The following is a 21,692-nucleotide window of genomic DNA, read 5'->3' as shown; positions in this document are numbered from 1 at the left end:
GCATTATGCCCCCTATTGCCCTGCATAAGTAGAAGATACAAAGACATTGTTTAATTTTCAATTCACTCAGAAATTCAAGAACACATCGAGAACGCTGGCTGTGTCACATTGTGGAGTTGGTGTTTGGACCCAGATGCAGGAGAACAGGCACATGATGCAGGTTTGCAGGTTTAAAAGAACACATTTATTTGAATAATAAAGGTGTAGGAAGACAAGATGAGGATCTGACACAAACAAGCACAAACAGAGGGTTTAAAGAGCAGGTTACCCCCAAATCAACTTTTTTGATGATAAAATATATAGACGAGTACTAAAGCAAGTTAGTGAACAGAAAATGGCCAGTGAGGACTCTCCACCACACAGGAGAGACCCAGTGAAAGCAGAAAAACAGTAGGCTTTGTAGGCAGCACCACACCCTGAGCCCAGGTGCCTCCAAGGCTGCTTAACGAGCTGCCTACAACAGAAGAAAAACACAATTAAACACAAATGAAAACCCAATGAGACGGTGGGGGCATCACAACACGTTCAGGACTACCCAAACACCAGTAATTCTTGACTGCACTGATCTGCTTTAGTAAATCCTTACTTTGGTTAAATAAATCAGTTGTTGAACCCCCACTCCTCTGTTTGGTCTCCTTTCTTATTACAGCCCACCACTTCCAGTCTGGGTTGTAACAATCTGCAGACAGATTGCTGAGCATCTCCTCCTTTGGTATACAGATCCTCACTGAGCCATGTACTGTGAACAAATAGTTTCTCCGTGATATTATCCAGCAAGGTCTTGTTTTTGTCAAAACAAGGGTGAGGTAATGAAAAAATAGAAATATTTCAATAAATTAACATTAAAATTATTTATATGCATAATAAAAAAAACATGTTTTGAAATATATAAAGTGCACCAAACTTTACTCAGTCCATTCAACAATTCTAAATGGACAATTATGTAACTCATCAATTAATTATTTGAAAGGATAATTTGTCAATTAAATGCTGAAAAAAATAAACAATACATTAATGAGGCAAGAACTTTTTAAACTTGAACATACCTACACCCACAAGTCTATTTTTACCTGGTTTAAACCATCTAGCTTATGTGCACTTTTTAAAACACTGCCCAGCAAACATTCGGACATTTAATGACAGTTGAAAGGTCACAACTGTAAAATAATATCACAGGAATTAGGAAAGAATAATATGACATCATCTCTATGTTACTTGGCCGGACCCGAACCTGGATCCTCCAGAGTGAGAGTCACCCGCTCTCCCAGCTGAGCTATGCCAGCAACTGCTGAATATCAGATTTTTTTATACAGATAGCTAGAGGGTAAAGTGCGGGGTAAACTAACCAATCAGAGGATAGGGAAGATCTGCCACAGGCCACGCCTCCAGAGTGCCAAAACTCCTCACAGCCGAGCGAGCGGAATTAGGAACCGAGCGCAGAGGCTGCCGAGCGCGCAGAGAGGCTGCCGCGCGCGCACGTTTTCCTCTGCCGTGTGCTCGTTGGCAACGCGCGCACGCAGGTTTGTCACTTGTGCACATCCTTGTGTGCTCACAGACACAGTTTGCTCCCTCTCAGTGCACAAATGACCTCTCGCCATGTATATTTTCGCTCGCGAGTCCCGTTCACGCGCGCGCTGCCATGTATATTTTCGCTCGCGAGTCCCGTTCACACGCGCGCTGTGGACCCAATGCGCGTGCACGGGTTGTGACACGGGTCTGACGCGATAGTTTTACCTCATCAGCTGGCCCTTCAAAAGCAGCCAGCTGGAGCTCATCGAAGAAGAGAAATTGTTTGTGGGTTGCAGCAGCAACTGGTGTTCTGTTCCCTTGTGGTTCTTGGCTCAGTCTAAACCCTTTTGCAGTTTTGTGCTTACTGCCAGAGAGAGAGTAGGTAGGATTTTTGAAGTTTGGACAATTTCAGTTACTTTGGTAATCTTAGTTTGGTTTGTCTTTTAGACAAACCTTGGTTAATTACCAGTTGGGGTTTTGCCCTTGTGGATTTTCAGTCTCCTTTTAATGAAGGAGAGTAATTTTAGGATTTTTGACAAATCCAGTTACTTTGGTAATTTTAGTTTGTGTTAACAGATTCAGTGACTGATGATGGTGCTCCCAATTATTGTTCATTCCTCACAGGTGTGTTTGTCATGTGATCATGCCATATGCTCTCCTATTTAAGCTGCACCTGTACCAATAAACGACTGTGTGTTCTCATTGCATCCAGACTCCAGTCATGTTTGCTCTCTCCAGACACAAGCAAGTTTAGGCCAGTATCAATTTGGGCTCTGCTTAACAGGTTATGGGCCCAGGCTCATTGATGTTTGTGCAAGTTTGTGTGAGTAGCCACTGCAAGCCAGTTTGTTTGCAAGTTTTGGAGTACTACCACCACGAGTAAACGCACAAGCTCACGTTGGTCCCACCTTGTGTTTGATGGAGATGAAAAAAACTACGAACTGTGGGAGACAACATTTTTGGGCCATCTGCAGTTGCAGAAGTTGAAGGACATAATTTTAAATGGGCCTGATGAGGATGCGGATGCAGAAGCACAGGCTGAGGATGCAGGGAAGAATGCTGAAGCATATGCTGAATTGATTCAGTTTCTTGATGACAAATGTTTGTCCCTGGTCATGTGAAAGGCTGCAGATGACTGACGTGGTGCACTCAAAGATTTAGCGGGACTATTATGCTGGCAAGGGAAGCCCCATGTTGTTAGTCTGTGCACAGAGTTGACTGCCTTGCAAAAGATAAGCTGTGAGAGTGTGACCGACTTTGTCATATGGGCTGAGACTTTAATCACAGCGCTGCGGAATGGTGGAGAAGTATTGAATGATGGACTATTTGTTGTAATGGTTTTGAAGGGCCTTCCAGAATTGTTTAAGCCTTTTTCCATTTTTATCACTCAAAGTGAAGAGACTCTCTTTTGCAGACTTTAAGACAAAGTTGCAAAGTTATGAGAGTACTGAGAGCATCCGCACAGCTGTGGCTGATGACAATGTCTTAGGGGCCTGGGCATCACCAAGGAAGGCCTGCACTCCAGCAGAAGCAACGGCACGGGGTACTGAAAGCAAGGAAATTGAATGTTTCCGTTGTGGCCAGAAAGGACACACGGCAAGACGGTGTAATCGTAGTCAACAGTGGTACAGCGGTACAGCCAAGGACAGAATACTGCATGGTGGGGAGGACGGAAACAGCAGCAGCAAGATAATGCACGTGGGGTGAATAGAGAGACGGACGGCACCTTTGTCTTCAAGCTGGTGACCAGTGATCGTCGATCGAAGGGTGGTGTCACCAGAAAAGGGTTGATAGTTGACACCGGTGCAACATTGCATATCATCACAGACCTGGCCAAGTTCAAGAGCTTCAACGACTCATTCCAGGCTGAGACGCACTGCATAGAGCTGGCAGATGGTACGAGGTGCAAGGGGGTTGCCGAGTGGAGAGGAGAAGCAGAGGTGTGCCTGGTTGACAACAAGAGGCGGCACCTCGTAGCTAGACTGAAACAAGCGCTGTATATCCCCACCTATCCGCAAGATATCTTCTCTGTGAGAGCTGCAACTTCCATCGGGGCAACGGTGATCTTCAAGGAGGGTGAAAACATCCTGCAGTACAAAGACGGTACACGTTTTCTCATTCATGAATATAAAAGACTGTTTTATTTGCCTACTGTGCCACCGAACAATGACTGTGATGATGCATGTATGAGTTGTCATGATATCCAGACGTGGCATGAGATCTTGGGACACTGCAATTTTGACGATGTTCAGAAGTTAGAGCTTTGTAGTCAGTATGTCAATAAAGGGCAAAGTATCCAAGCCTATGCAATGTGAAGTGTGTGTTAAAGGCGAGTTCACTCAGAGCAGGAACAGGAAACCTGATGTGAGGGCCAAGTCAGCTTTAGAGTTGGTACAGACAGATTTGGCAGGCCCCATTGATCGTAAGCCCAGAGAAGGCTATAGGTATGCTCTGTCCTTTATTGATGACTACTCAAATGCAGTGTTTGTGTACTTTCTGAAAAACAAAAGTGACACAGTGGAAGCCACAGAGCGGTTCCTAGCCGACACAGCCCCGTATGGTAAAGTAACATGTATCAGATCTGACAATGGTACTGAGTTTACTAGGCAGAGTTATCAAGTACTACTTCGTAAGAACAGAATCAGACATGAGACATCAGCACCATACTCACTACACCAGAATGGTACTGCTGAGCGGTACTGGAGAACTCTTCTTGACATGGCTAGATGCATGCTCTTGGAAAGCCAGTTAGTAAAGGAGCTATGGCCATATGCAGTCCAGACAGCAGCAGTGGTGAGAAATAGATGTTTCAATAACCGTACCAGACAGACACCTTACTTTCTGCTGACAGGAAGGAGACCCAATTTGTCTAGGATGCAGAAGTTTGGTACTGTATGCTATGCCTATAGGCAGGACAGGAAAAAGCTAGAACCAAGGTCTGACAAAGGTATTTTTGTTGGCTATGACAAAAACTGTCCAGCCTATATGGTCTATTTTCCTGACAGCAGAAAGGTGATGAAACACAGACTGGTGAGGTTCATCTCAAATGATGGACAGGAGACTGTTGACATGTCTGATGATGATGAAGTTTGTGTAGAGTATAGTACAACCAGACCTGACCCTGATGAAAATAAGCAGTTCGACACCCCAGAGACTAGGCAAGACCTAGATCAGATAAGCCTGCAGCCGGCTGAGGTCAAGCCAGAATCAGTTTCCCCACAGAGATACCCTAGAAGAGAGAGAAGGAGGCCAGACTTCTATGGGGTGGAGAGGGATCAGGCTCAGATCAACATTGATTACTGCTACAAGATGGTTTCTAATATATCTCAAACTTTCAGAGAAGCTGTAGCTTCATCCAACTCAAGAGAGTGGGTAGATGCAATGGATGAGGAGATTAAATCATTGAGGGATAACCACACATTTACTCTGACCACCCTACCTGAGGGAAAGAAAGCAGTGGGGGGTAGATGGGTGTATTCTCTCAAAAACAATGCTGATGGATCTGAAAAGTACAAAGCCTGTTATGTCGCCAAGGGGTATAGTCAGGAGAAAAGTATAGATTATGGAGAAACCTTTTCTCCTACTGCTAACCTTACCATTGTTGGAGTGTTAATGCAGAAAGCTGCTCAGGAGGATCTGATTCTCCATCAGATGGACGTTAAAACAGCCTACCTACATGCACCGATTGATTGTGAGATTTACATGGAGCAGCCAGAAGGATATGATGTAAAATCTCAGGCACATGAAAACCTTGTGTGCAAACTTGAGAAATCATTGTATGGACTAAGCAACCAGGTCGAAACTGGAATAAAATGTTACATGACTATCTGTGTGAACACACCTTTGTACAGAATCCAGCAGACCAATGTGTTAACAAGAGAGAAACAGAACATGAAGAAGTAGTAATATTGATATGGGTGGATGACTTGATTATTGCTGCTAGTGATGAGAGAGCCTTAAAAGCTGTCAAAGAAATGCTTGCTGGGGAGTTCCTCATAAAAGATTTGGGAAGACTGAAAACCTTTCTAGGTATCTCTTTTTACCAGTGTGATGGAAGTGTGACTATGTCACAGCACAGTTATGTTGGCAAACTGCTTCAAAGGTTTGACATGCAGGATTGTAAACCCAGGTCGACACCTTGTGAACTGAAATTAAATTATACTGATGGTGATGAAAAACTGAATGATCCCAGGAAATACAGAGAGGCAGTGGGAAGCCTAATCTACCTGACCACATGCACTAGACCTGATCTGAGTTATATTGTCAGCAAGTTGTCACAGTATTTTAGTGAGCCAACAGAAAAGCAATGGACAACAGTAAAGCATGCACTGAAATATCTGAAAGGCACAAAAGACAAGATCCTCTGTTACAGGAAATGTGGTGAAGAGTTAAGCTTGTTAGCGGAGAAGGAAGTGACGCGCCACCATCAGCGTCAGCCTGAAGAAGCCGGCAGCCGTCGGCGAAACTGTAGCTACTAACAGGTAAACAAAACTGTTTCTGTGTTTAAAAAAGAACGAAAGCATTGATTTAGAAAGACACAGCAAGAACACACCTAAGTTGTTAGCTTACAGTGATGCAGACTGGGCCGGTGATATGAATGACAGATGGAGTACATCTGGTTATTGTGTTAGCCTATGTAGGAATGGTCCTCTGATTTCTTGGAAGACCAAAAAGCAGCCAACTGTTGCATTGTGAACATGTGAGGCTGCATACATTGCATTGGCTTACACCATACAAGAGTGTTTGTATTTGACTCAGCTGCTTGAACGTCTCAGTGATTATCAGTGTGATTTGCCTGTTGTCTTTGAAGATAACCAGGGCACAATTATGCTGGCAAAGAATCCTGTTCAAAGACAAAGGTGCAAGCATATAGATATCAAATACCAGTTTGTGAGATCAACTGTTAACAATGGTGAAATGTTTTTGGAGTATTGCCCAACAGATCAGATGGTAGCTGACCTTATGACTAAACCAGCTACAAAAAACTACTTACCTTTTCCATGTTTCTGTTTGGGGAGCAGCCAAGCAAAGATGCAATATAGTTGGTTTCCATGATGTTCCTGTGTTTGTTTTTGCTTTGTTGATTGTGAATAATGTGTGAGCAAGTGGGGTTGTTAACAGATTCAGTGACTGATGATGGTGCTCCCAATAATTGTTCATTCCTCACAGGTGTGTTTGTCATGTGATCATGCCATGTGCTCTCCTATTTAAGCTGCATCTGTACCAATAAACGATTGATTGAGTGTCCTCATTGCATCCAGACTCCAGTCATGTTTGTTCTCTCCAGGCACAAGCAAGTTTAGGCCAGTATCTATTTGGGCTCTGCTTAACAGTTTGGTTCGTCTTTCAGACAAACCTTGGTTAATTATTCGGTGGGGTTTTTGCCCTTTTTGGATTTCCCGTCCCCTTTTAATAAAGGAGAGTAATTTTAGGATTTTCGGTGCCTGGACGTTCTCAGTTAATTTGGTAATCTTAGTTTGGTTTGTCTTTTATTTATTTATTTATTTTTATTTTATTTTATTTATTTATCTCAAACCATCGAAAACATCAAATTGCATATGCACTCCCCCATATTCCTGGTGCATAAAAAAATTAAAAAATGTGGAATACGATTAACATATGCGGTTGAATGAAACAATACAAAACATACAATAACATAAAACCGTTTGAGAGGGAACTGGAAGAAGCAAAAGCGTATCTAGTCCAGCCCCAATTCAGTTAATAAATCACATTTGCTCACATTAGCAAATTTGAAAGAAAAAAACTTTTTCTTTATGCAGGTCATTCTATCTTCACCTTGCTACATAAAATTACAGTTACAAACAATTGTTCACATGAATCTACAGAAAAAGAAAACAAAACCAATAAACAACAAAAACAAAATATTCCATTTGCAACCAATTACCATTTTTATCACTTGCTATTAATGTATGAGTCAATTATAAGTTGTTTATACAACATTTTAAATGATCTAATGTTTTTACATAATTTTAAAGTCACATCAAGTTTGTTCCACAGTTTGATACCACACACAGATACACACATACTTTTCATAGTTGTTCGGTATAATGGAAAAATTAAGTTTTTAATGCCTCTCAATTCATAACCACCTTCATGAGTTTTAAACATCCTTTGCAAATTACCTGGTAGTACACCCATCATGGCTCTATACGGTACTAGGACAGTTTTAAATAGAATTAAGTAAAAAAATTTGAGTAATCTGGAATTATAGAATAATGGAGTTGTATGATCTCTATATCCAGAATTAGTAATTATCCTTACCACTCTTTTTTGGAGAACACAAATCTTTAATAAATTAGATTTATAAGTATTGCCCAACACAATATGATAAGTATGGTAGAATCATAGTACAAAAAAGTGTGTGTAGTGTTTTTAGACACACCTTGGTTAATTTCTAGGTGAGGGTTCTGTGCATTTTTGACATGTTTGTGTAAACTTGATTATATCTAGAATCTATAGGTCTAAAAACATTTTAGTGCTGCCCCCTGTGGCAGAACAGCGGCTACTGCAACAGAACCCTGAAATGGCTCGTTCTGGAAGGTCCTGAAAATGTCAAGAATAAAACAGCTGAAATTGCTTCATGTGAAAATCTATCTATCTATCTATCTATCTATCTATCTATCTATCTATCTATCTATCTATCTATCTATCTATCTATCTATCTATCTATCTATCTAATCATCCTTTATTATCAGATAAAGTCAGAATAGTGGATCTAGTGAGTGACTCTAAATAAAGGAGTGAATGTTGGTCGTCTCTCAGGAGGGGGTCGCATTCAGCTCCACGTCATTCCTGATGGCTCCAGTAGCCTTTGGGACAGACGGCAGCTGCAGATGTGCGTCTGCTGTCTGCCTGTTGGACACATCGGACCAGACGGGATGCTGTCTCTGTTTTCTGCTCTCACCGCCACCTTTAAACTATGAATGTAACCGCGATGCTCTGTGAGAGCCCCGCGCCTGCAGCAGTGGTTCGTGTCCGTGTGGGAGCCTGATGAGAGAGTGAGGACAGAAGGACTGGAGGACAGGATGCCCGCGAGCGGCGCCGATGCGCTGAAGCCCAGCGCCTTCATCCCGGTGTGCACCGCCGTCTGCCTCCTGGTCGGCTCTACCTCCATGTTCTTCGTCTTCACGTGAGTGCATTTAACTACTTTTTAAATTCTTGTCTGAATGCATTAGGAATAAATAAAAAAAGGCATTTTGAGACAAGAATTTTTCTGGATCAAATTTTCTTTCAATTATTATTATTAATAATAATAATAATAATAATAATAATAATAATAATAATAATAATAATAATAATAAACACGTTTATTAGCTGTGCTGCAGCTTACTTTGAAATATTATAAATCAGTAGCTCAACAAGAGCTAATTTGCTGCCCCTCTCCACTCACTCCTGTCTCCATCAGGGCGGCTAACATCTGGTTTGGTTGGCTCCTAGTTTGGACTATAATCCGGGTGGCTGCCTAGAGCACCCAGAGGACTCAGAGTAAGCACAGTTGAGAGGATAAGCTCCCCCAAATGTTATGAATTTTGCATGAGGAACTCAACAAATCACTTTTTGCAACCTAAGGTGGAGAAGGTTGGATGTTTGAAAGACTTCACTGAGGATGAAACTCCATCTAACTCCCAGATAATCCAGTTTAGGTGATGTTAGGTTGCATCCATGCTTAAAATGCTGGTTTCATGTTGTGCATTAAGAACTACAAACAAACATGCCCTCCTGCTACTTCCTCCTCCTCCTCTATGGTTCTGCTCCACACCTTTGACCTCTGGAGCCATATCTGTCCTAGTTTCTCCTGCATTCTCCAGCTGTGCACCATTTCCACTGGAACCTGACACCAGATTGAGGGGGTGTGGATTAGGATCTTCTGCATGATGCCATGTGATTTTCCCATCATCAAAAGAAAAGAGTGCAGTATGGAACCTTTGAATGTTTTCGGCACATTTGTCACCAGAAATATGTCTGTGACAGCTTGACAGGCACCTGAGTTGCAAGCTTGATGCTTTTTTCAGAGACGTTGGAGATTTAGAGACAGATTTGTGCCAGATACCAGTGAGAAACTCCTCCCCTGAACTCAATTTGTACTGAGAGACGAAGAAAGAAAGAAAGAAAAAAATCAATGACCTGCTGATGTAAGAGATTGAAAAGACGATTTAATTGGAGCTCCAGTGCTAAACCTGCAATACCAGAACGCTGCGAATGATTGAATGGGCAACTGATAATTTTGCTCCTCCTGGGACGACGTTCGCATTTCAGCACAGACGATTTTGTGACATAACTTTATTTTTAATTGCACAGCTCTGTAAAAGTAGCACATCTCCCACAGTCACTACATATTCGTTTTCTGGTCTAAACCACACATTGTTCAACATTTTAGGTCAAAACTTCATGCAACAAGAGATGAATAGGTGCAGTCCTACCAAAATGTATTTTCACCACTCTCCTGCAAACCATACTGTGAATATTCATAAATGTGCACATTTGCATAATTTTACCCTTCAAACCATATTTTAATTCCCACAGAAACAAACCCTGCAGGGATATTTTATGTGAACACAAAAACATACCATTGCTTCTTTTGCTTCATGTCAGCAGTTCTGTGAGAGCATTATTAATGAGAGCATGCAAACTTGAAACACTTTTGTTCTGCTGCAAGTTTTGGAAAGTCAAAGAACAACCTTCAGCTTGAAGGAGGCTTCCTTTGTCTGATTGTGTTTGATTAAATCCATCAGATAGCAATTTCCTGCTTTTGTTCCTCTAACGTGGATTTTTGTGGGGAGCAGCCAACAAGGTGTGGTGCACAGACATGAAAAGATCAAGGAAACTAGCATGCAAACTATCAGAGGTCAGGCGTTTGCAGGCTGTAAAAATGCCCAACAAAAGGCTGCAGCAATGTAAAAATATATGTTTTGCATAAATGCATCAAGTCAGTGCTGCAGGACTTCTGTTAGCCTGCATTAGATGCATAAAGCTGGCCAACAATATTAGCTAATGGTCAAAACTAACAACGCAAATCTGTAAAACCCCTGAGTGGATTGAAGTGACCAGAGATTTGTTTTTATCCCTAAAGAATTCTTTTTAAAATGATTTTTCATAGTCGGTTAAAGTTAATGTTGAAAGGAGTTTATTGGAAGCAGAAAAACGTTTGATATATGAAAAACCCACTTATTGCATCACTTTGTGTTGCCATATGGGTTTCTACTTCCTCTATAAACAATCCAAACACAAAAAGACCCATCCATCTGTTTTCTGTCAGCAGTGTTGCCACAGTTATCTTGAAATAGTAATTTGATTACTGACTCCTTCCACTTTTAGTTACTCTTCTGATTACTTTATGTTAAAAGTAACTAAGTTAGATTAAAATTTACTTTATTAAATATTTTCAGCAGCTGCCAATAACTAAACCCATTGCCTCAACATAAAAACCAACAACCACTTTTGCTATGCCAATGCAATGCATGAAGCAATATGCTAATTGCTAGCATCCAGCATGAACTGCGTGGTGACTGGTGACACTAGTGACTGCAGAACAAGCAGTAGCTGAGGTGCATTGTGGGTAACTAGGTTTCCAGTTGTTTGTTCTATTTTGGTGTGTTTGTTGGCGTTTTGTTGCCAGCGTTGTGTTGGATGTTGTTATTCTTTAGTTCGGTGTTCTGATGGTGCTATTTTTGGTTGGAGCTAATTTATCTCCGCAAAATTAACAGTGGTGCCGTTCGGTCATTTAATAGCTTGGTATGCTGGTTCTTCTGAATATGGAATACACGCTGTTGCGGGTTTTGCCATCTTTGCAAATCACAAAAACGATTACGCAAAAATAGTAACAAGTAATGCATAGTATCTTGTGCAAGTAACTTTACTGATATGGAAATAGTAACGAGTTAGATTAGTCACGACTGAAAAAAGTGGTCATTTTAGAGTAATGCACTACCAAGTAATGCGCTACTGGCATCACTGTTTGTCAGTTTTCAGTTTAAGGAATTATGATTCTATAAAATGCAGTTTCAAAAAGTCCCCATTTGTGATGTCACAAATGGGAAAATACATTTAGAACTACCTCTCACCTCTCTAGGCTAGCAGCAGCTCTACTCTGAGCACCTTCCAGATATTGGAGCTTCTCAGCTTATAGCAGCCTGAGTGGTGATGGGTGCGCGTGGCCAGATCCAGCTTGTTTTCTTAAAGCGATGGAGCCCTGTAATGGCTCATTCTGGAAAGTACTGAAAAGGTTAAGAATAAAACTCCTGAAATTGCTTCACGTGAGAGGGATTTAGTACAAAGAACTTTATAAACACATTTTGTATCAGCCACATAACCATGGACGCAGACTCCAGAAGTGGGGGGGACACAACCGGCATGAGGACCGAGGGGGAGACAGGCTTCAACACAAGCGGTTGTTTTCCACTTGGTCCTATGTGCTCAAGCAGTGTCTATTTAATAAGGCTTAATATTGTTTTGGATGGTAAAAAGTGCAGGGGACAAAAACTGACTTTTGAAAAAGTGTGTGTGTGTGTGGGGGGGGGGGGGGGGGGGGCATGTCCCCACTGCCCCCCCCCCAAAAAAAACTACATCCATGCAACTATTAGAATTTAAGAAAAAAGTCACAACATGTCCCCTTTAACCCTTTCATGCATAATGGTCACTACAGTGGACAGCTACTCAAAATTGCTTATTTTTGCACAGCTGTTGAAGACTTTATTGCATTTGAGCCCCCCCCCCCCCATTGGACTCTAGTAAGTCAAACCAACGTGTTCAGAATGCACACTGTCCACTGAGGTGGACATGTAATAAATGATTTGCAAATTAAATGTTTAAAACATTTTTTGTTGAAAATTACTGAAAAATTACCTAAAGATGAATGAAAACAATTGTTAAAAAAGAATCATGGTTAAAGATTTCATAATTCACGCATGAAAGGGTTAAAATGATTTGTTAATTCCTAAAGTCATATAATAATTAGTAAATTATTTTAGAATTAGCTGATCAAAAAGACCCTTTCTTTTCTTTTCAGTGTAGATTTAAAGCTGAATTGATTTAAACTGTGTCCATTACAATAAAAAGTCTACTTCAAATCATCATCTTTTAACAGATTTCACAGCCTTTTCTGTCTAAATCCTACTTTTGTAGATAGTGAAGTCCCTGATGTAGCTGTGACAGTGTCTCACAAAAGTAGTGCTGGATTTCCAGCTTGTGTGTTTATTGTGGCGTCTGCTGTGCCACTGACCCACTGTGGGGATGAGGCCAGCATGCAGATTGCAGAGCAGCTTACTCCTCAGTGTGATTTATTAGAGATCTGCCCGCGCCACCGTTTCATTAGGTGGGGCTTGTCTTTGGCGTAATGAACCGTCTCTCTTTGGTCCAGATGGTCTCAGACCAGCGGTGGAGGCCGTGGAGGCATCTTTATCATAATCTGATGCATCTCTATTTTTAGATTAAAAAAAAGAGAGAGAAACTGAAAATGAAAAACGTTCACCAATTTTTTAGTTTTTAATTAGATTGTGACATGATTTGATGGCACAGCTCAGTGTGATGGATCAGATCCAACTTTTTAATCATATGTCTAACATGAACTCGGTTAGCAAAAAGAGAACCGGGGACATGCTAGCATGTTGCTTTCCTAAAGAAGAGCCTTCTATCAGTTTGGATTAAAGGGAATTCTTTTATTGAGGAATTTGTAATTTTATGGTGTAACAGACAACACACTACACTGACTGCATGCATCTAATTTAAGGGAGCTACAATGCACAGGACAGGCAGAAATGGTCTGTAATCCAAAAGTCATAATCTAGGGATTACTGGGTTTGCAGCTGGCATGGCATCAACAGGGTCGGGGACCCCTCCCCCCCACAGACTAAAGCAACTTCAGTTCCTGGGTCTGGAGATTGGATCAACAGCAGCAACATGAAGGACAATGATTGTCTTAACGTTTTCACTTTTAATTTTGTTTCCGATCTTCCAAATGAGGCAACAATTAGCTGCTAATGAAGTGACAATAAAGTTTTGAAAATAAAAGTGACGAGTGTCACTTGATTTCTGACTCGACTTGACTCAATTTCAGAGACGCTCAAGATTCTGCAGTCAGGAAGAACCCAGTGAAGTTCCATTGTGTAGGTTAAATAAACTCGATGAAAATAATCCAGAGATTCTTCTTCTCCGTCCATGTAACCTGATTATTTTGCCCCTCCTTCTAATCTCACGCTGCAGATTCACTTATGCAGGATAATTCAGCACACACACATGCAGACACACGCACACATGCACGCACACATGCACGCACACACACAAACACACACAAACAAACAAACAAACACACACACAAACACACACACACACACACACACACACACACACACACACACACACACACACACACACACACACACACACATGCAGAAACACGCACAAACACGCACAAACACACACACACACACACGTACATGCATGCACATGCATGCACAAACACACACACACTCATGTATGTGCACACACACGTGCACACTCAAACATGCATGTGTGCGCATGCATGCATGCATGCATACACACACACACACACACACACACACACACACACACACACACACGCATGCACACACACACACTCGCATACAGACACGAATGCATACACACACACAGACACACACATGCGCACGCATACACACATGCACACATGCATGTGCGCACACACACATACACACACACACACACACACACACACACACACACACACACACACACACACACACATGCACACCAACACATACGCACGCATGTTTGCACGCTCAATAACTAAATGGAGAGGATAAGAGTACAGACCCATTCATTAATTAATTCATCAATCACCGTGATTTTTTTCACTCACTGGTAGCGGTTTTACTGGTTTACTGTTCTCTTGACAAAAACCGTTGCAGCCTTTGGTCTATCACAACACCATGACACCTCATCGTGGGCAGAAACCAAAGCAATTTGTTTTTTAAAAACTTTGCTACCCAAAGTTTGAATGGTTGTGCAGAACAAAAATTAGAAACTACTTCATACACTTTTCTAAAAATGTAAGGATTCTTGTATTAAAGGTTAAATATGATTACATTCCATTAAAATTCTTTTTATTTTCCATCAGTATTTATGGACTGCCTAGTGCCACAGATGGTAGCAATGTTTCTTTGCATTGAGAAGGTTGCTAGTTCAAATCCCACCTGAGTGTCCTTTCTGTGTGGAGTTGGCATGTTCTCTCCCTACATGTGTTATCCAGTTTCCTCCCACAGACCAAACACACACATGTCAGGCTAACTGCTACGCTATGGACTGGAGACCTGTCCAGGGGTGTCCCACCCCTCACCCAATCCATTGGAGATGGATGGATGGACAGGCACATATGTGAGGCTAACCGATCATTCATGTGGTTATTTTTGACGATTATTTTTAGACACATATTTTAGACATGAAAACTAACGCGATGGAAGATTTTCTTTCCTCCTCAGTGAGACGGAGCTTCGCTGCTGAATTCTGGAAGATTGGTTGAGGAAAAACCCCTCTGTTTAATCCCTTGTTGTTGGCACGGCCGAACACACGCTAACACAAGCTTATCTCTCACTGTCAACAATTACTTTTGTGATCCAGCGTTCCCATCAGAATAAATAGGATGATGATGATCCCCTAAAGTCTTTGTTTGCATTAACGTCGACCTTAAAGGGATAGATGAATCAGCTTGGCCCAAATACTCCCGTTACAACAGAGATGGCTTCTTCTTCTTATGTGGATGTGATTTATTTCTTCTTCTCTCCTTCCTGTGTGTGTACTCAGATGCCCCTGGCTGGCTTTGACCATCTGCCCTGTTGTGCCACCATGCTGTGCCATCCTTTTCCTCTTTGTGCTGGCCAACTTCACCATGGCAACGTTTATGGATGCTGGAGTGCTTCCTGTGGGTCAGTATGTTTCCATCACATTTCTGTTTTTTTCTGTCACTTGCAAGCATCCCTTTATCAGTCTCCTGTGTTGCTGTTTATTATTTAGCCGGAGAGGATGAAGATAAGGATGACGAGTTCCGTGCTCCGTTGTACAAAAACGTTGAGGTGAAGGATGTCCAGGTGCGGATGAAGTGGTGTGCGTCGTGTCATTTCTACAGACCGCCACGCTGCTCTCACTGCAGCGTCTGTGATCATTGTGTGGAGGTGAGAACAGCAGTGAAAATAAAAATAAAAACAAATGCGTGAAACTTGGAAATTGGGGGAAGGATTAGTGGAAGTAATTAGTCAGCTGAGAGGACCAGTGTGAGCTTACGATTGGAGTGAGTGTGTGTATGTGTGTGTGTGTGTGTGTGTGTGTGTGGGGGGGGGGGGACTTCTGCAGGATAAGTGATGGACAATGATATTAATCTGGTAAATCCCGTTTTCCAATGCTGTCATATCTGCAGAAAGACAATCTGAAAAACAGTGGAAGCTGAAATACTTTCTGATAAAACCTGATCTCTTCTCAGGATTTTGACCACCACTGTCCGTGGGTGAACAACTGCATCGGCAGGCGAAACTACCGCTACTTCTTTCTGTTTTTGCTGTCGCTCACCCTTCACATGATTGCCGTGTTCACCTTTGGCCTCATCTACGTCCTGCACCACGCGGATGACCTGTGGGAGCTGCACTGCACCATGACGTATCCTTGTCTCCGTCCAGCTCTGTTCTTATCTGTCAAAAACAAGAATGCTAACACAAAGCTACCTTCCTTATCAGTTTTATTTCAGTTTGGTGGTGATCAGCGTATCGGGTTTGTTTCTGATCCCAGTTCTGGGTCTCACTTGTTTCCACTTGTATCTGGTATCCAGAGGTCGCACCACCAATGAACAAGTGAGTTTTTTTTAATCAGACAAACAACCATCTGAATGTTGCAGCTGAAATCCAGACTCATTAGACCAGGAAATGTTTATCCAGTCTCTTCTGGGTCATTTCTGGTGATCCTGTGTGATATGTAGCCTCATGTTTCCTGTTCTTATCAGCAGTGCTGTGGTGTTCTGCTGCTGGAGTCCATCTGCTTCAATCTCTGACATGTTGTGGTCTAGATCTGCTGTTCTGCAGATGGTTATTTAAAGTAACACAAAGCAGTTTCCTGCTCCTCCACTCTACTGGTTGAAAGTGGAATTACAACGGTCATAAACAACTCTGCTGCAGCCTGCTGTAGCTAACAGCAAGCTAACGCTAACACGAGCCAACTAATACTAAAATGAACCATGAAGTAAAAAGACAAAAAATATGATTACTTACAAGTCCAGTAGCAACAAAATCAGGTCACCCTCAGCCATTTTGTAACCTCCGGTAGTTTCCTCAAACTATGATGGGACAAACAAAGCGAGGCTTTGTGGCTTGTATCGAGCAGCAGGGGCGGACTGGCCTATCTGGCATTCTGGCACTATCCCGGTGGGCCGCTTAGCAAAGTGGGCTGCTTGCCCAGCTTGGGCCGACACTACTCTACAGTTGGTGATCTGCAGAACATTAGCTACATGGAGAAGCTTACAGAGTTTTTATAGGCGTTTTTAGCTAGAGCGATGACGTAGGAGTTGTTTTACCGCATTAGCATGTAGCTAATGTCCCGCTGATCTCCGCCCGTGGAGAATGAGCTGATCTGGAAGGTCAGGGCTCCCGGTCGCAGCGGTCTGGCCCTGCTTGTTATTTAACTGTCCCAGTCCATATTACATCTAGCCTAGTGAACTAGACCAAATTCTTGCTTTGCAAAGTTTGGTCTAGGCACGCTCCATTGGAACCTCTGCAGCTCCTACCAGGACTCTGGCTAGCCAATCACAGCTCTCTAGAGGGGTTTCAAACACATAAAGAGCTGTGATTGGTCCATAATGGTGGGCCAATCATAGTGCTCTATCTGCTTAGTGAACAAATCACAGAGCTTTATCCGCTTTGTGGGCCAATCAGGGCACTCTATATGCCTGGTGGGTGGGATGATGCAACAGAGTGAAACAAGAGTATGTCACATTAATTGTCCAGTGGAATGCGGAGATCATTTGAAAGACAACGGTAGAACCCGCCCCACAAGCGAGAGCCGTCAATGGAGCGTGGCCAGACTAAATAATACATTTATTTAGTCTGGCTTGCCAGGCTATATTACATCTCACATTCGGCCTAGAGACGGCAATACCCCCCACCCCCACTGCTCTCCCAATGGGGAGGGCCGACTGAGGGCCGACGATTCGTAAAAATGCCAGGGCTGAATTTTGGTCCCTGTCCACCCCTGTCGAGCAGTAAGGGGGCGTGCCATGAAGCCCCGCTTCGAGGCTTGCTTCATTTTGCAGAAAACCACGTGACCGATCACAAACGAAGCCTCGGTTTGCCTGAGTCACGCGACCGGTTCGTTTTCTGTGTCACTTTCAAATTAAAAGGTGCCGAACCACACAGTGATCTGTGGGTTGTTTTGGTTTGGACCATGTGTCTGTGTGGAGTTGTTATGTAAAAAAATCTTATTGACTGAGTTAATCCACAATTTCAGGGTCACACCTGTAAAGTCTCCCGTTTTGGGCGTGAAACCATAAACTATATTTATTCCCTGTCTTCCCAAATTATTATTCACTGAAAATGTCCGGTATTAAAAACCATTCACGGGGACCCCCCTCTCCTCAGGAACGTCAACACACCACACTCTGTTCCGCTGATCAGTGATGTAGGAGGCTGATTTAACGTGACATGACCTTTAGACTATAGCCGCTTTCAAAAATGGAATAAGTACCACAAACGAAAGTGACTAAATCGGATTTAGGGAAAAAGAATCAGATCTGTGCAGTTCAGACTCAGGAAAAATCAGATTTGATGCAGTTTTGCCTGCAGTGACATCCACAGACACAGTGTGAAGCATTTTAATGCATTGTAATGTTACCAAGTACCACTAGATGGCGCCACAGCTAACGTGTTTGAGGCCTTGAATCATGAATGGCACAGTAGAGAATGCTTTGAAGCGCTTCACGAGGCTTCATTGGCACATCACTACAACTAGTGTAGGTCGCACCGATGTTCACTCTGATTTTAGCTCTTTGCTTCACCTCCAAAGAAATGAAGCTCTTACTTTTACTTCCCGGCTTCTTCTTTTTCTCCTTCTTGTGCTTTTTATTGAAGAGTTGCTGTCATGTGATTGGCTGATCAGTTATTTGCATTAACAGGTGTGAACTTCTGCATGTTTCCACAGGTAACTGGGAAATTTCAAGGAGGTGTGAACCCTTTCACACGAGGCTGCTGCAACAACATGGAGTATCTGGTTTGCAGTCCAGTGCCACCAAAGTAAGAATTTCCCCTCTTTTTTGTTGTTGCTCAATCTGGTGCTTTGTACGCAGCCTTGTACCTTACCGAATGACTGTTTGCCATCTCTGTTTCTCCTGGAAAAACCAGCTACACAACAAGATCCTGCAGGAAAACGACCATCTACGTTCAGCCTCCATTCCTGTTCCGTTCGGAGCTTGACAGACAGATTCCGGTGAAAGCCAAGGACAATGGGATTCAAATTCTGGCAATCCAAAATAAAGTATGCATGAACACTTTAAAACATTCTCCAACACCCAAAGAATGTGACCTCAGATGTCTGGAGATGTAAAACGTTTCTCCCTTGCATCTGATTTCTTCCTCTTCTCTCCAGCAATCCTCAACCGGTGGAGCGGAGCTGTCCGATATCAAACAGCTGAAGACCCCGCCTCCGCTGCCCCCAAAACCAGACCGCATTCTACTGAAAAGTCAAGTTTCTGTCATGGATGGTACTGAAAAACAAATACACAAATATGCATAACCTGACGAGAAGACTCAGCTCTGCACAAATCGGTGTTTGGTTTATGGACATAACCATTGGTGATTCTAGGGGTGGGGTCTCCATGGCATGGGCCCCTGCTAGAATCATCTGTCCTTTGCACAATGATCAGATTGTAGGTGGTGCTAATCAGCCAAATAGGATTTTCCAGTGTGAAATGTTTTGTAAGGAGTTTGGACAAATACTTGGCCCCTCTCTGAAGAGAGATCTAAATTAGCCTTTGATAATGAAAAATAAAAAATATTTCTCTGTGACATGATTTTAAAAAAGCTGTAGCAGAGAGCTTTAGACAGATTTGTGGGAGCTAACGTTGGTTGGAGATCTTGGATTTAATCACTTCAAGTCTTGAAAAGAAGGAATTTTAAAAGCTTTGTGACTAAATCGAACCCTAAAGATGTCATTTTCTGAAATGCTTTTGTAGATTTTCCTGCACTTTTGCAGATTCCACCAGCGATTAATCACAAGATGACCTCTTTTTTCAGATGTGGGCCATCACACCAAATCCATCATTCCGGTGTCTATTCCCACCGTGCCGCAGCTACGGCCGGTCCTGGAAGCCATATCCAGAGGATCGTCACCCATTCCTCCAGAACAGGTGGGTTTTCGCTCAGCTTTCCTTGTTGTTTAAGGTGAAAACGACTCTCATGAATTGGTTTGTGTTTCTCAGCTGCTGAAGACATGCGACCAGCAAGGCAACAGCAAAGGTGCTGACCTCTGCTCGGATTCAAGAGAGAGTCCCATCAGAGGCGGCCATCAAACCATCCAAACTCCTCTCCAGCCCGGCGCTGTCTCCAGCTCACTACAGCTCAGCGCTCTGCCGCTCAGCACCCGCTCACTCACTTTAAAACACAACGGTCGCCATGGCAACAAATCCCAGCTGCACGCCAATGCCACTTCAGGGATCGTCTTCCATTCCAGTCTGCTGGCCAATCAGTGCAGCAGCAGCAGCCCCTCCTATGACAACCTCATCAACCCTGCAGATCCTCAGTTTTTAACCCAACGGGGAGCCCCGACAGTGAGCTACCACTCCCACTTCATGGCCCTGGGGACAGACGGGATGGTGCAGTGTCCAAACCCTCACAGCTACAGTCCTGTGTTCATGGGAGTCACCAGACAATCTCCTCAACCTCGGGAAACGTCCCCGTCTTTGCAGGGTCTCACTTCCAGGGTCCCCTCACCGTCTTACCAAGGTTTCATCCAAAGAGACTCTTCTCCTGGCTTGCAAGGGCTGATGCCAAGAGACCTCCAAACCCAAAGCATAATGTCCCGAGACGTCCCTCCTCCCGGCGCGGTGAAACGAGAACACACCTCCCAAGGTCTTCAAGAGAGTCTTCGAGATTTTATTCCTCAGGACATGACGCTTCCAAAGTCTGCCGCTGCACAATATGACAATTTTTCCAAAACCATCATGGCGTCCATCCACGAGAGACGAGAGATGGACGAGAGGGAGAGGATTCTCCGTGCCCAAGCCAGATCCCAGGCTCTCTATGGGCCTGATTTGGGGATCTACGACATCCCCAGCAGGAGGAGTTTACCTCCAGAGAACATTAGACCCCCAGGCTCCCGTGGACCCACTCCACCCGCCTATGGTTCCAGGGAGTTTCTGATGAGTACGGGAATTCTAGGTTACGGGATGAGGACCTCGCCTCTCTCCTGCTCCTCTACATCTTCTCTGACTCGTGGCCCCAAGACCTCCAGCTCTCCTCTGCAGAGAAGCAGCAGCAGCTTACAGAGCAAGGGCAGGTCTTCGTCTCCACCTTACGGTCCTCCTGAGAGGCAGACGCATGGTCTAACGCCCTCCACAGCCACCCTGCCACGTTTACCTCCCAGTACCTACCCTGCACCCCCCTACACTTCCAACGCCACAGTGAAGCGCTCCTCCCTCCCTTTCTCCTCCGAGAGGAAGGAGTCCGTCACTCTGGGAGCCCTGAAATAAAACCCACTCAATGTTTCTGACGGCGCAAGTGAACCCCCTATGCAGAGTTAGTCTCAGTCTTCATCTTTTGTAAATAAGAGGCCATATGGGGCTCTCCTGAGTAGGAGGGTGTGCAGAAGGAGGACAAACTCAAAAAATATTCAAAGCAATTACGGAAAAATAAACTGTGAATCTCAGGATGTCCGCGTCTCACTTTGTAGGAGGAGGGCGGGAGCATGACTGGCTCAGCTGAAGACAAGAAAACAGATGTTTGTTTGTGTTTTGATATTGTGAAAATTGTAATACCATTTCATCTAATTTGTCCCCAACCCTCGTTTCATAGGATTTTTGTAGTCGTTTATATGAATAAACTTATTTTGTAATTTCTATTCCAGTTTTATGTTTTTTTTTCTTAATTTCTTATTAATCTAAGTTAAATAAGTGAATTTGCATGAAATGTTAGAAATATTTG

At 43.2% G+C, this 21,692-nt stretch overlaps 1 protein-coding gene across 1 annotated transcript; it reads left to right on the top strand.

The window, feature by feature from the left end:
- Nucleotides 1-8,419: 8,419 nt before the first annotated feature.
- On the top strand, nucleotides 8,420-21,424 carry zdhhc8a (zinc finger DHHC-type palmitoyltransferase 8a). The gene is made up of 10 exons (XM_015942071.3): nucleotides 8,420-8,659; nucleotides 15,325-15,446; nucleotides 15,535-15,692; nucleotides 15,998-16,170; nucleotides 16,259-16,361; nucleotides 18,697-18,788; nucleotides 18,897-19,029; nucleotides 19,141-19,255; nucleotides 19,788-19,900; nucleotides 19,973-21,424. Exons 1-10 carry the CDS (start codon nucleotides 8,556-8,558, stop codon nucleotides 21,239-21,241), a joined length of 2,382 nt encoding a protein of 793 aa, XP_015797557.1. The 5' UTR covers nucleotides 8,420-8,555; the 3' UTR covers nucleotides 21,242-21,424.
- Nucleotides 21,425-21,692: the final 268 nt, after the last annotated feature.

Source organism: Nothobranchius furzeri, chromosome 6 (genome assembly GCF_043380555.1).
Source record: "Nothobranchius furzeri strain GRZ-AD chromosome 6, NfurGRZ-RIMD1, whole genome shotgun sequence".
Lineage (NCBI taxonomy): Eukaryota > Metazoa > Chordata > Actinopteri > Cyprinodontiformes > Nothobranchiidae > Nothobranchius > Nothobranchius furzeri.
This window is presented reverse-complemented; position numbering and strand designations above follow the sequence as displayed.

Coding starts and splice junctions, on each gene's coding strand:
- zdhhc8a (XM_015942071.3), top strand. CDS start 8,556: ATGCCCGCGAGCGGCGCCGATGCGCTGAAGCCCAGCGCCTTCATCCCG. Junction 16,171..16,258: donor GAGCTGCACTGCACCATGAC/GTATCCTTGTCT, acceptor GTTTTATTTCAG/TTTGGTGGTGATCAGCGTAT. Junction 18,789..18,896: donor TGCAGTCCAGTGCCACCAAA/GTAAGAATTTCC, acceptor TGGAAAAACCAG/CTACACAACAAGATCCTGCA.